We start from the raw sequence: 14,659 nt of genomic DNA, 5'->3' as shown, positions 1-14,659 counted from the left end.
TGAAGCTAGCTGATGTTGATTCATGAGGTTTAAGGAAAGAAGCTATGTCCATAACATAAAAGTGCAAGGTGAAGTAGCAAGTGCTGATGTAGAAGGCGCATCAAGTTATCCAAGAGATCTAACTGACATAATGGATGAAGGTGGCTACCCCAACCAGCAGATTTTCAGTGTAGATGAAACAGCCTTCTATTGGAAGAAGATGCCATCTAGGACTTTCCTAACTAGAGAGAAGTCGGTATCTGTTTCTAGGCTTTAATGAACAAGCTCACTTTCTTGTTAGAGACAAATGTAGCTGGTGACTTTAAGTTGAAGCTAGTGTTCACTTACCATGCCTTGAGAAATCCTAGGGCCTTTAAAAACTATGCTGCATCTACTCTGCCTGTGCTCTGTAAATGGAACAACAAAGCCTAGGTGACAGCCATGTGTTTACAACATGGTTTACTGAAGATTTTAAGCTGAGTGTTGAGACCTGCTGCTCAGAACAAAAATATTCCTTTCAAAATACTAGACGTTGTATAGTAATACGTGGTCAGTCACCCAAGGGCTCTGATGGAGATGTACAAGGAGATTCATCTTGCTTTGTTTCCTGCTAACACAACATCCAATCTGTAGTCCATGGATCAAAGACTAATTTTGACTTTTAGCTTGTATTATTTAATAAATGAATTTTGTAAGGCTGTAGCTGCTGTAGATAGTGATTGCTCTGATGGATCTGGGCAATGTGTGTAAATTGAAAATCTTCAGGAAAGAATTCACCATTCTAGATGCCATTAAGAACTGTGATTTGTGGGAAAAGGTCAAAATATCAACATTCACAGGAGTTTGGAAGAAGTTGATTTTAACCGTCATGACTTTGAGTGGTTCAAGACTTTAATGGAAGAAGGAACTGCAGATGTGGTAGAAGTAGCAAGAGAATTGGAATTAGAAGTGGATCCTGGCTGGGTGTGGTGGCTCGTGCCTGTAATCCCAGCACTTTGGGAGGCCGAGGTGGGCAGATCATGAGGTCAAGAGATGGAGACCATCCTGGCTAACTGGATGAAATCCCATCTCTACTAAAAATACAATTAACCGGGCATGGTGGCAGGCGCCTGTAGTCCCAGCTACTCGTGAGGCTGAGGCAGTAGAGTGACGTGAACCCGGGAGGCGGAGCTTGCAGGGAGCCGAGATCACGCCACTGCACTGTAGCCTGGGCAACAGAGGGAGACTTCGGCTCAAAAAAAAAAAAAAAAAGTGGATCCTGAAAATGTGATCCAATTGCTGTAATCTCATGATAAACTTGAACAGGTGAGGAGTTGCTTCTTATGGATGAGCAAAGAAAGTCGTTTCTTGAGATGCAATCTGCTCTTGGTGAAGATGCTGTGAATATTGTTGAAATGACAACAAAGGATTTAGAATATTACACAAACTTAGTTAATAAAGCAGTGGCAGGGTTTGAGAAGATTCACTCCAAGTTTGAAAGTTGTTCTACTGTGGACAGAGTGCTATCAAACAGCATTGCATGCTACAGAGAAATCTTTCATGAGAGAAGAGTCAATCCATGTGGGAAACTGCAGTGTTGTTATACTTTAAGAAATTGCAGTCGAGACTATCCTGGCTAACACGGTGAAACCCCGTCTCTACTAAAAATACAAAAACAAAATTAGCCGGGCGTGGTGGCGGGCACCTGTCATCCCAGCTGCTCGGGAGGTTGAGGCAGGAGAATGGTGTGAACCCGGGAGGCAGAGCTTGCAGTGAGCGGAGATCACGCCACTGCACGCCAGCCTGGGCGACAGAGCGAGACTCTGTCTCAAAAAAAAAAAAAAAAAAAGAAATTGCCCTAGCTACTCTAGCCTTCAGCAGCTACCACAGTGGTCAGTCAGTAGCCATCACCTTTGAAGTAAGAGCCTCCACTAGCAACAGTATTAAGATTCACTGAAGGCTCAGATGATCACTAGCACTTTTTAGCAATAATGTATTTTTAAGTGAAGGTATGTACAGTTTTTTAGACATGATGTGTTTGCACACTTAATAGACTACAGTATAGTGTAAACCTAACTTTTACATGGACAGGGAAACCAAAAAATTCATGTGACTTGCTTTATTGCATTGGTTTGAAACTGAACTTGCAGTATATCTGAGATATGCCTGTACTCTGGTTCCAATTTGATAAAATGGAATTAGACTACTGTATTGCATCTGTATTATATATACTTCCTGTGGGATTTGATGCACAGATTATTTATATAGAGAAATAGGACTCCTGAACAATTGCTGCATACACTTATGTTCATATTTAAATTACCTCATTAACTTTTTAGTATTACAGTAAAATGCATACAGAACATTTCCCCTCAGGAGAAAAAAGTGGATGTGTCAAGTCCAGAAATAGAAGAGATTATACCTGTTAACTTTTTTAAGCCTACATGTTGATTACTACTCTCATTTGAAAAGTGATTCTCAGCTTTTGTGTGTCAGAGATCCTTTTGAGAATCTGAAAGCTATGGACAGTTTCTTCCAAGAAATGCATTTATTTGAATATGTTAAAGAAAAGTTTCTTTTTTGTTTGAGACAGAGCCTCGCACTATCACCCAGGCTGGAGTGCAGTGGCGCGATGATCTCAGCTCACTGCAACCTCTGCCTCCCAGGTTCAAGCCTCAGAGTCCCGAGTAGCTTGGATTACGGGTGCCCGCCATCACGCCCAGTTAGGGTTTTTTTTTTTTTTTTTTTTTTTGTATTTTTAGTAGAGATGGGGTTTCACCATGTTGGCCAGTTTGGTTTTGAACTCCTGACCTCCTGATCAGTCTGCCTCAGCCTCCCAAAGTGCTGGGATTACAGGCATGAGCCACTGTGCCTGGCCTAATTTTTTTGTATTTTTAACAGAGATGGAGTTTCACTATGTTGGTCAGGCTGCTCTTGAACTCCTGACCTTGTGGTCTGCCCGCCTCAGCCTCCCAAAGTGCTGGGATTACAGGCATGAGTCACTGCGCCCGATCCCAGTACCCCAGCCCAGTACTGTGGCAGAATCGTACCTCCAAATTAATACATTTTCTTTTGGGGCTATATAATGCTGAAAAATAATTCCCCCCCCCTCCCGTTCTTTACAGGACTTAAATTACAGAAGAAATGCATGTTCATGATAGGGAAAAAATAATAGTAAGCAAAAGAAATTTAAAATGGCCTATAATTCTTTTATCTTGAAGTAATTACTGTTGATATTTGGTATACTTTGCTCATAAATTGATATATTATTTTTAACTTTTCTTAATATTTTATGCTCTTTTTTTTTTGAGACAGAGTTTCACTCTTGTTGCCCAAGCTGCAGTGCAATGGCGTGATCTTGGCTCACTGCAACCTCCACCTCCTGGGTTCAAGTGATTCTCTTGCCTTAGCCTCTTGAGTAGCTGGGATTACAGGCGTGCACCACTACAGCCGGCTAATTTTTTGTATTTTTAGTAGAAATGGGGTTTCACCATGTTAGCCAGGCTGGTCTCGAACTCCTGACCTCAGGCGATCCACCTGCATTGGCCTCCCAAAGTCCTGGGATTACAGGTGTGAGCCACTGTGCCCGACCTTTATGCTCTTTTTCATTAAAAATATATTGTGAGGTCATCATTCTGTTTGTACATATTTTCTTTGAGGAGATTCTTATAAAATACTTCTTCTGTAGTGACATTTTGTTTTTCTGTGTTTTGAGTTCTTTCTTTTTTAAAAAAATTGCTGGTAGAAATGGTCTCACTATATTGCCCAGGCTGGTTTTGAACTCCTGGCTTTAAGTAATTCTCCCATGTGGGCCTACCAAAGTGCTTTGATTACATCATGAGCCACTGCCTGGACTCCCCTCTCTCCAACTTTTTTTTGAGACGTGGTCACACTCTGTTGCCCAGGCTGGAGTACAGTGGCATGATCATGGCTCAGTGCAGCCTCAACTCCTAGGCTCAAGTAATCCTCCTGCCTCAGCCTTCTGAGTAGCTAGGACTATAGGCACATACCCCCATGCCCAAATAATTTTTTAATTTTTATTTTTGTAGAGACAGGGTCTTGCTGTGTTGCCCAGACTGGTCTTGAACTTGTAGGCTCAAGCAGTCCTCCAGCCTTGGCCTCCCAAAAGTGCTAGGGTTACAGGTATGAGTCACTGCACCCAGCCTGAGTCCTTTTTATAGTTTATGTTTTCTTGTAAAGCATTTAGACACACACACACGCACACACACGTACATATACATATATACTTTTATAAATAATAGTTTGAAGCCATGGTTTTTATTCTTACGGTAGCAGGCATTGACAGCCATTCGAATGGTCTTTAGGAACTTTGAATAAACTTCTAAGAATGCAGGAAATGTATCACTAGGTATCTAATAATAGATTTTTTCATATTAGGTATTAAGAAACACACTGGATCAAGTAATTTGGCAATGTAAGGTAGAGGTTTTATTTACTTAGTCAAGGTAGTTTTGATTTGAGTTCTTAATAAGTCTTGTGGCTGGGCACGGTGTCTCATGCCTGTAATCCCAGCACTTTGGGAGACCAAGGTGGGCAGATAGCTTGAGGTCTGGAGTTCGAGGCCAGCCTGGGCAACATGGCGAAACCCCATCTCTACTAAAAATACAAAATTTAGCCGTGGCATATGCCTGTAATCCCAGTTGCTGAGGAGGCTGAGGCAGGAGAATCACTTGAACCCAGGAGGCAGAGTTTGCAGTGAGCCAAGATAATGCTACTGCGCTCCAGCCTGGGCAACAGAGTTCCCAGACTCTGTCTCAAAAAAAGAAAAAAAAAAATAGCTTAAATAATTGCATTTTCTTATCTAAATTATCACCCGATAATTTCAAATAAAATTTATTAGCAACAGTGGAGTGACTTCTATAATTGTATGTGACATTTCATTAAATCTACTCTAACATATTAGGAAGAAATTTTTTTTTTTTTTGAAGGCAGAGTCTCGCTCTGTCACCCAGGCTGGAGTGCAGTGGTGCGATCTCGGCTCACTGCGAGCTCCGCCTCCCGGGTTCATGCCATTCTCCTGCCTCAGCCTCCTGAGTAGCTGGGACTACAGGCACCCGCCACCACGCCTGGCTAATTTTTTGTGTCTTTAGTAGAGACGGGGTTTCACTGTGTTAGCCAGGATGGTCTTGATCTCCTGACCTCGTGATCCGCCCGTCTTGGCCTCCCAAAGAGCTGGGATTACAGGCATGAGCAACTGCGCCCGGCAGGAAGATATTTTTATCTACCCAGATTATATGTTGGCTGCAGAAAGTCTATAGAGAGTTTTAAATTAAGAAATAATTATATTGATCTTTGCTTTGTATCAGAAAGCAGCGAAAATGGCACAGTGCTTATGGAAGAAACTGCTTATCCAGCTTTGGAGGAAACCAGCTCAACAATTGAGGTAAACTTGTATTTTACTCTATGGATATATGTTAAATAGTATCCTTAGAGTACTAATTAAAGCCTCTAACTCTATTTATGCATTCTATTCCTATTTTGAATTATAAGCAATTTTGACTTCTAAGTTAGATGTCTTAGAAGACATCTAAGCAAAGTAATTTCTTGGTATTGTGTTAAAGATCTATCTTTTCACCTCTAATATAATTCTCTTTGGAAGTAGATTGCATTCTTGAATTATATTGAACAATTAAGCTGTTAGGTTTCACGTCTAAAACGATGGTTCGTTTTAAAATTTGGTAACAACCTAAGACTTGTCCTTTGGGGTTTTACCTGACTTCTATATAAAACTAGATAGCTAGATGATCATTTTACATGGTGTTTTAGTCTGTTTGTACTGATCTGACAAAATACCTGAGACTGGATGATTTATAAAGAACAGAAATTTATTTCTCACAGTTACAGAGGCTGGGAAGTTTAAGATCAAAGCGTGGACAACCTCAGTGTCTGCTGATGGCATGCTGTCTTGTTTCCAAATGGCGTCTTGTTGCTACATCTCTAAGAGGAGATGAGCGAAAAAAGGCTGGATGCTGCATGAAGCCTGTTTTATAAAGACCTTGATCATATTCCCAGAGGAGATCCCTTATAACTCAGTCACCTCCTAAACGTCCCACTTCTTAGTACTATCACACTGGCGATTACATTCCAGCCTAGGAATTTTTGGGGACACCTTCAGACACATTCAGTACAAGATACAGCTGTTGAAGTTTATTACATACATAACCCAGAAAGTTTAGTGAGTCTTTTTTGGGCTCCCACGCTACAGAGTTGTGCTCGAATAGACCCATGGAACTCGTGAGAGAAATAAACTCTTTTTTCTGTGGTTATTGAGGAGCAAAGGTGGGCTTCTCAGCTTCTGCAGCCCACTAGGAGAACGCAGTGGTCTGATCTAATTCTGAGAGTTGTCAAGGGATCTGACAGTGTTCTCAAGCTATATGATGAGCCTACTATTGCATAATTCTTTACTAATGGGAGGAATCGTATCTTTTATTTTAACTCAGATTACTATAATACTTAGCACTGTTGTATTCTACGAGAATATAAGGCCCTTAAATCATTGTTGATTTACCATCTCTAAAATTATGGTTCTTCAGGCAGAGGAAGAAAAGATACCTGAAGACGGTATCTATATTGGAACTGCCAGTGATGATTCTGATATTGTTACCCTTGAGCCACCTAAGTTAGAAGAAATTGGAAATCAAGAAGTTGTCATTGTTGAAGAAGCACAGAGTTCAGAAGACTTTAACATGGGCTCTTCCTCTAGCAGCCAGTATACTTTCTGTCAGCCAGAAACTGGTAAGAATACACTGATAAGAGACATAAAGACATGTACGACCACATTTTATATAAGGGCTTTTTTTCTACCCCTAATAATTTAGTCTCTAGTTTTGAATATGTTTGGGTAAAACTCAAGACTATTTTGTGTGTGAAATCTATTAATACCTAGTGTTTTCCTGGACTGTTCTGGAGCATAGCAATCTTTTGCTATAACAGTAACCATCTTTTGCCATTAAATAGAAGGCAAAATTGCTTCAGTGAGATTTTTTAAAAATCACAAATGCTCCAAAATTCATTTGGTGCTTTTTAGATTGGGAGATTGGGGATGTTAATATTTTTGCTTGCAGTAGTATACATTTTGTATTATAGAAATAGTGAAAGAAAAATTCTTATTAAAGTCTCTTCAAATATATTCAATTATTAATCATGCAACAAACATTTATTGAGTACCTACCATATGCCAGACAGTGTTCAAGGTGCTGTCAATACAGCTAGTCTTCCAGAGCTCCTGACCTTCAGAGCTTTTGTTTTAGATTCTGTGATGAAAATGTCACTAGTGTTAAGTCACATTTTTAGTGCAATCAATACCCGTTGTACAGACAGACTCATTCAGAGATTAAAGTGTGAGTTGCTTGATTTCTTTCCACTATGCTTCAGCTCAGTTTTAGCAGTGTGTATAACATCTTTTAATGTGATATAAGTATGTAAATATAAAGTTCCTGGAAATATCAGTTATTAACCCACAATTATAACTAAGGGTGAGTGATGGCAGGGACAACTTGAAACACTGCTAGTGATTGTAAAAATTTCCTAGTTTGACAGAAAAACAGGAAACGTGTAGTATCTATTTTAGGTAATTTTTTTAGATTTTACCATTCTTTAATATTTACATTTGCCAACCAGAATCAGACAATATAATTTCTGTCATTCCAGTTTAGCTAATAAAATGTCAAGTAGAGATTCTTGGCTGGGCATAGTGGCTCACACCAGTAATTCCAGCACTTTGCGAGGCCGAGACAGGTGGATTACCTGAGCCCAGGAGTTTGAGACCAGCCTGGGCAGCATTGCGAGACCTCATCTCTACAAATAATAAAAAGCCAGGCATGATGGCATGCGCCTGTGTTCCCAGCCACTTGGGAGGCTGAGATGTGAGGATTGCTTGAGCCTGGGAGGTTGAGGCTGCAGTGAGCTGAGATTGCGCCACTGCGCTCCAACCTGGGTGACAGAGCAGGACCCTGTCTCAAAAATAAAAAAAAAAATAGAGATTCTTGGCTATCTCATTTAATGAGAAGTTATTTTCAGCTAGTATATCAGTGGTTTGCCTATAAACATGAACTTGAAAACACTTTATCCAGCTATTTGAATATTCAGGTGACATTCTTGGTGGTCAGAGGAAAATTCAGCCTTTGTTAGAATAGCATTCATAGTATATTTATTTAGGGAGGGATATCGTAATTGATTTTAGAATCCTTGTTGGTCATCAAATTTTATTATTTTTTTAAACTCTGGAATTTATGTTGTATTCAGGTAGTTTGTTTTTTTTTTTTTTTTTTTTTTTTTTTTTTTGCCCCCTTCCTTTCTTGCCTCTGGTTTAATTCCATAATGTTCATGGCCCAGAAAAGTCAAATTGAAGCTGGAGTATTACAGAATGGTCAGATATATAAGAAACTGACATAGACATAAAAGAAATTACATACTGTTGCCGGGCATGGTGGCTCATGCCTGTAATCCCAGCACCATCTCAAAAAAAGAAAGAAATTACATATTGTTAACTTTTTTCAGGAAGTTGCATACTTCTGAGACGGAGTCTCGCTCTGTCGCCCAGGCTGGGGTGCAGTGGCCGGATCTCAGCTCACTGCAAGCTCCGCCTCCCGGGTTCACGCCATTCTCCTGCCTCAGCCTCCCCAGTAGCTGGGACTACAGGCGCCCGCCACCTCACCCGGCTAGTTTTTTGTATTTTTTAGTAGAGACGGGGTTTCACCGTGTCAGCCAGGATGGTCTCGATCTCCTGACCTCGTGATCCGCCCGCCTCGGCCTCCCAAAGTGCTGGGATTACAGGCTTGAGCCACCGCGCCCGGCCGGAAGTTGCATACTTCTAAGCTCATTCTTCTTTTGTCTTCTTTCTGAATTCTGACTTCTTGAGATTTTTGTAGACTGAGTTAAGAGGAATATTTGATTAATTATCTTTTTACCCATTGTTATTCCTCCTAAAGATATTGTTTCAATAAACCAAATGTTTAAAGACGAAATTTTGGACTATACTGAAAACACTACATATAAACCAGTTGCCAAGAGTTTTTGTTTTGGGGCTGTGCACGTTGGCTCATGCCTGTAATCCCTGCACTTTGGGAGGCTGAGGCAGGCAGATCACCTGAGGTAAGGAGTTTGAGACCAGCTGACCAACATGGTGAAAACCCTTCTCTACTAAAAATACAAAAATTAGCCAGGTGCCTATAATTCCAGCTACTTGGGACTAACTGCCTGTGGTAGCGCGGGCCTGTAATCCCAACTACTCTGGAGGCTGAGGCAGGAGAATCTCTTGAACCCAGGAGGCGGAGGTTGCAGTGAGCCAAGATTGCGCCATTGCACTCTAGCCTGGGCAATAGAGGGAGACTCTGTCTCAAAAAAAAAAAAGAGTTTTTGTTTTTCCCTTTTGGTTTGTTAATTTTGTGCTATAGCCATTGCTTAATTGTGTTTTTTCCTTTCCCTTTCTTCATCCTTAAAGATTTCAACTTCAGTTTTTTCTTCTCCTGACTTACATTCTTGTGGCAGTGTAGGTTTTGTTGGGTTAAGAACACTACGTGCTTCCTCTATATGAACTCTCTTTCCTGACAAAAAGCAAAGTTGGTAGTGTAGAGTTTGTATTGTGTATGTTTTTAAGAAGGCATGATTATTATATTTTAATTTAGTACTATAGCAATGTTGTGATAATTAAGTATTTTTAATTCTTTTTTTCTTTTTAGTCTTTATAATATAGCTTTATGCATCTTTTTTTCCTGTTTATTCACAAAAGAAAGGTGGTGGGAGAAGCTGTGGAAGATTCCTGAGTGCATATGGGGATGGGATGATCAGCTGAAACACCATGTTCCTAGCCAACTCACTTTCCAAGGTGGTGTGACTAACTGACCAGCTTCTCTAGAGCTGAGTGTGCCTAGTCACATTTACTATTTACCGAGTGCTTTAAAGATACCTGTTGTCATCTGTGATACTCTAAACAGGTGTTCAGAATCTCTTGTAAAGGCACTGGCCAAGCTTATTGCATGCCTTTGCATTGCTTGCATCTATGGGCCAAATTAAGCTTTTTTAAAAGAAGTTAAAAATCAAAATATTTTAGCTATTATATGTATGGGTTAAAAAAGTTGGAAGCATTAGATAAGGACATGAATATATTAATATGGGTTAAGCTGTTTTGTTAGAATATGTAATGAAGGCAATGTTAATGTAGAATTGAACATTTGTTTAAAGAAGTTTTACAGATGGTTTGTTTCTACATTTACCTATCTTAATTTTATGTCAGAAAACCTGACTTAAATACTCTAACCATGATCATGAATGCCTTTGTATTATGTAATGCTTTGTTTAAGTCTTCCTTTCTTTCTCTTTGTCCAAGAAATATAACCTCACACCTGAGGCGACGGCATCTTTGAAAAACTAGTGATCAAGAATAACCAGATATACATGATGGGCATAAGGGTCATGACCAAAAAGATCTCTCAGTGGCATCTGTATCACTAAATATTAGGAATATTCATTCATTTCAGTAGTGCCTTCTGTCTTTGTGTTTATTGTTGTAAGTGTGAAAGTGAACTGAATCCTCCGTGATCCATCTCTGAAAAATATTGCCTAACCTAAATCACCAGCTTTCCTGTGGCATGGATATCCTGTCTTCTGAAGAACTGTTTTTGCTTTTCTGGAGCATGAATGTTTGTTGTTTTAGAGCTCTTTGTATTCAAGTTCATATTTTATCCTTCCTTTTAGTGCTTTTCCTCTAAGTAGCTTGTGGAAATTTTTCTGAGTAATCGAAGCTTCTGTGTCAACATACAGTTTGTTGATATATGGAACCGTGTTAAGAAATTAATGCATTCGGAAAAAACTGAAGGTGATTTTTCCAGGGAATTTGTTTCCTGGACTTAGGATTTCTTGTGCAGATTTTTCCCACCAGTTTGCTTTTCTCTACTATTATTTTCATATAGGACCAGCACCAGAATAGTCCTTAATATCGGAGATAGCTGTTGTGTCACTTCCTCATGCTGACATATTTACTAGAGGGTAAAATTAATAACCTTCTAGTAAGAGTGGCAGTCGAAGGGAAGGACTCATCTGACTTCTGGAAACCTATGTTAAAATAGAATGCTTTGAATCTTGATCGTGGGCTAATCAGGTTAGAAATGAAACTAGAGACCAGATACACCCAAGGAAACTTGGTAGTTATTTTACTTTATAAGTCACAGGAAATGCTTGTGTACTTTCCTGTGTTCCTTAAACAGTTGCACTTCAATTACCTCTTTGAAACTGAATGAAGAGACAGAGAGTATTGTTTTCTCTTTCCAGAAATAATACTTGTTTATACCTGTAATAGCAATGAAATTTTGTTTCTTTTGAGACAGAGTTATGCTGTGTCTCCCAGTCTGGAGTACAGTGGCAGGATCTTGGCTCACTGCAACCTCCACCTCCTGGGTTCAAGTGATTCTCCTGCCTCAGCCTCCCAAGTAGCTGGGACTATAGGTGCACTACCACACCCGGTTAATTTTTGTATTTTTAGTAGATAAGGGGTTTCGCCATGTTGGCCAGACTGATCTTGAACTCCTGACCTCAGGTGATCTGCCCGCCTCGGCCTCCCAAAGTGCTGGGATTACAGGCATGAGCCACCGCTCCTGGCCAACCGTGAAACTTGAGGCTATGAGAATGAAGGATTATTCTAATAGTGTAAACTATAAGGCGAGGAGGGTTAAAAAAAACCAGAGATAGGCTCTCAACGCACAAATGAATATGATTAACAGATTCTTGTGTATCACATTTGAAATGCTTTATGTTTTGGCTTTATGTAGATGAGTTGAAAACCTGTGTTTTTGTTTATGTTGTTTGGTTTTTGTTTTTGGCTATCTCGTGTAAAAAGGCATGTAAGGGATGGCATTGATTATTCTAAATAATTTTTACTGGGAAAGCATTTCCAAGATTTTGAATAGCTAAATGTCAACTTTTTTCTTAATAGTATTTTCATCTCAGCCTAGTGACGATGAATCAAGTAGTGATGAAACCAGTAACCAGCCCAGCCCTACCTTTAGACGACGCCGTGCTAGGAAGAAGACTGTTTCTACTTCAGAATCTGAAGACCGGCTAGTTGCTGAACAAGAAACCGAACCTTCTAAGGAGTTGAGTAAACGTCAGTTCAGTAGTGGTCTCAATAAGTGTGTTATACTTGCTTTGGTGATTGCAATCAGCATGGGATTTGGACATTTCTATGGTAAGTATTCAAAAATGTGTAACCTGATGGGATAGTGTAGAGGCACTTAAGAGTGAGGAATCCTGGGATGTGTTTTCAGTGCCATTATTAAATATATGGCCTTGAAAACTTGAAGCCTGTTTGAGCCTCAGTTTTCTCATTCGGGAAGTGGGTGCTGCCTATCTCACAAAGGTTTTTATTTAAATAAGGTAGTAGTTATTAATAAATGTAAAGATAATAACCACATATATTTGTGACTCTCTTAAAGTTAAAAGATGGAAGATTAAAAATCTGAAATGCTCACCATGAGGGAAATCATTTACATTTAGAATCATAGTTAAACTAAGTTGAAGTGTGAGTTTATTAGGAAGATTATTTAAATCGCAGTTGAAATAGTTACATTTGAAATGTAGAAATAGTAAGTGTTCATTATTTCTACTTTGAGGTTTCATGTAAGTATCATACTTTGTAACTTTCATTGTTGTTTCTGTGATTCACATGAATTGAGAGGTTTTCATCTTTATTCTTATACTTTGCTCTTTATTATGATTGATACTATTTATATATGTTGATCATCTTATCAATTCAAAGCCTTTAAATGCCTTTTGGGTGAGAGGAGGAAGGTATTCCATTGGTGTTACTTTACTTTCTCATTTAGGAGCCTCACCCATTGAACCTCTCTCTTTTTTTTTTTGGAGACGGAGTCCCACTCTGTCGCCCAGGCTGGAGTGCAGTGGCACCATCTTGGCTCACTGCAAATTCCACCCCTAGGGTTCTAGCAATTCTCCTACCTCAGCCTCCCGAGTAGCTGGGTAACAGGCGCCTGCCACCATGCCTGGCTAATTATTTTGTATTTGTAGTAGAGATGGGGTTTTGCCATGTTGGCCAGGCTGATCTGAAACTTTTTTTTGTTGTTTTTTTGAGACAGAGTCTCACTCTGTCGCCCAGGCTGGAGTCCAGTGGTGCGACCTCGGCTCACTGCGGCCTCCATCTCTGGGTTCGAGCAATTCTCCTGCCTCAACCTCCTGAGTAGCTGGGTTTACAGGTGCCCGCCACCATGCCTGGCTAATTGTTTTGTGTTTTTAGTAGAGACGGGGTTTTACCATCTTGGCCAGGCTGGTCTTGATCCCTGACCTTGTGATGCACCTGCCTTGGCCTCCCAAAGTGTTGGGATTACAGGCGTGAGCCACTGTGCCCGGCCAATCTTGAACTCTTGACCTAAGGTGCTCCACCTGCCTCAGCCTTCCAAAGTGCTGAGATTACAGGCATGAGCCACCACACCTGGCCTGAATCTCTTATTTAAGGTATGTATTTGTACAATGACTGGAGTATTTGAAACCTGAACTTTGACTCTCTTTGCTGTATTGGAATTTGGGGTAGAGACACTTTAAAAGGAAATGTCTTAGATCTTGTCAAATTCTCGAATTTTAGCTTCCTTTATATTAACTACTTTTAGATTTTTTTGCCTGCATAATCCAGTCTAACTTTCATTTTGCTAGTTCCTTCGAAAAATGTATTTCTTATGGAAAGATTGAAGAATTACATGTATCCTATGTGGATTTGTGGAAAAGGTTTATTATTCAACATAGCGTAATGTTAGAATAGACTTAATGAAGACAATACCTGTTTAAAGTCAGAGCTTGCAAGATGTGTTTCTTGTATTTATATTAATAAAAATATGTATTTAGATTTCTGATGGATGCCTGTTTGAATTTAATACTGAGATACTGTTATTTGTATCCTTTCTTGAAATTTGTTGTAATAAGATTTGATTGGAAATATATATTTACCTTTATAGACTAGCTGAAACAAATTAATTGATATGTATTTGAGTATGATTTTCCCTCCACAGGTAAGCATGAGAGTAACAAAGGAGAAGATCTTATCTTAATCTTTTTTTCTTCAAAAAAAATTGGATAGTGATTTAAAGTGTTAATCAAAATTGCGTTAAAACTTCACTATTTACATGACCTTTGAATATTTTGTAGAAAGGTCATTTTACAGGAGTGCTTTCAAAATGAGAAGTTACTTCTCTGTTATGTAGGATTTTGGTTATTAGTAAAATTTACCTTAATAGTTAATTAATAAAACATTGTCCTTTACTTCATATTAGCCTTTTCAGAATATGAAAAGCCTGGATAATATATTATGAAGTAGGCCTTATAGTCATGAGATTAGTTTAATTAACATATAAGACCTAACCTAGATGACTTTTCCAAATCACTACTTAAAAGACATCACTTTTTTTTTTGAGACAGAGTTTTGCTCTTGTGGCCCAGGCTGGAGTGCTGTGCATGATCTCGGCTCACTGCAACCTTCGCTTCCTGGGTTCAAGTGATTCTCCTGCCTCAGCCTCCGGAGTATCTGGGATTACAGACATGTGCCACCATACCCAGCTAATTTTGTATTTTTAGTAGAGATGGGGTTTCTCCACATTTGTCAGGCTGGTCTTGACCTCCCGGCCTCAGGTGATCTGCCCACCTTGGCCTCCCAAAGGGCTGGGATTACTGGTGTGAGCCA

The 14,659-nt window shown here is 39.6% G+C and overlaps 1 protein-coding gene across 7 annotated transcripts in view; it reads left to right on the top strand.

Moving 5' to 3' along the window:
* Nucleotides 1-14,659, top strand: part of CCPG1 (cell cycle progression 1) — a 50,756-nt gene that overhangs the window by 21,027 nt on the left and 15,070 nt on the right. For 6 of the 7 annotated variants that reach the window (XR_007727685.1, XM_050799789.1, XM_050799793.1 and 3 more), the window contains exons 4-7: nucleotides 5,286-5,362; nucleotides 6,513-6,714; nucleotides 9,710-9,805; nucleotides 11,909-12,160. Coding sequence is in view for 6 of the 7 variants with exons in the window: in XM_050799789.1 (XP_050655746.1) it covers nucleotides 5,286-5,362; nucleotides 6,513-6,714; nucleotides 9,710-9,805; nucleotides 11,909-12,160 (627 nt within the window). In the remaining variant the exon portion in view is untranslated. The remainder of the gene's footprint in view (nucleotides 1-5,285; nucleotides 5,363-6,512; nucleotides 6,715-9,709; nucleotides 9,806-11,908; nucleotides 12,161-14,659) is intronic. The other variant, XM_050799792.1, reaches the window with a different exon arrangement.

Source organism: Macaca thibetana, chromosome 7 (genome assembly GCF_024542745.1).
Source record: "Macaca thibetana thibetana isolate TM-01 chromosome 7, ASM2454274v1, whole genome shotgun sequence".
Taxonomy (NCBI): Eukaryota; Metazoa; Chordata; class Mammalia; order Primates; family Cercopithecidae; genus Macaca; species Macaca thibetana.
The sequence above is the reverse complement of the archived record's forward strand: the minus strand, read 5'-3'. Positions and strand labels throughout refer to the sequence as shown.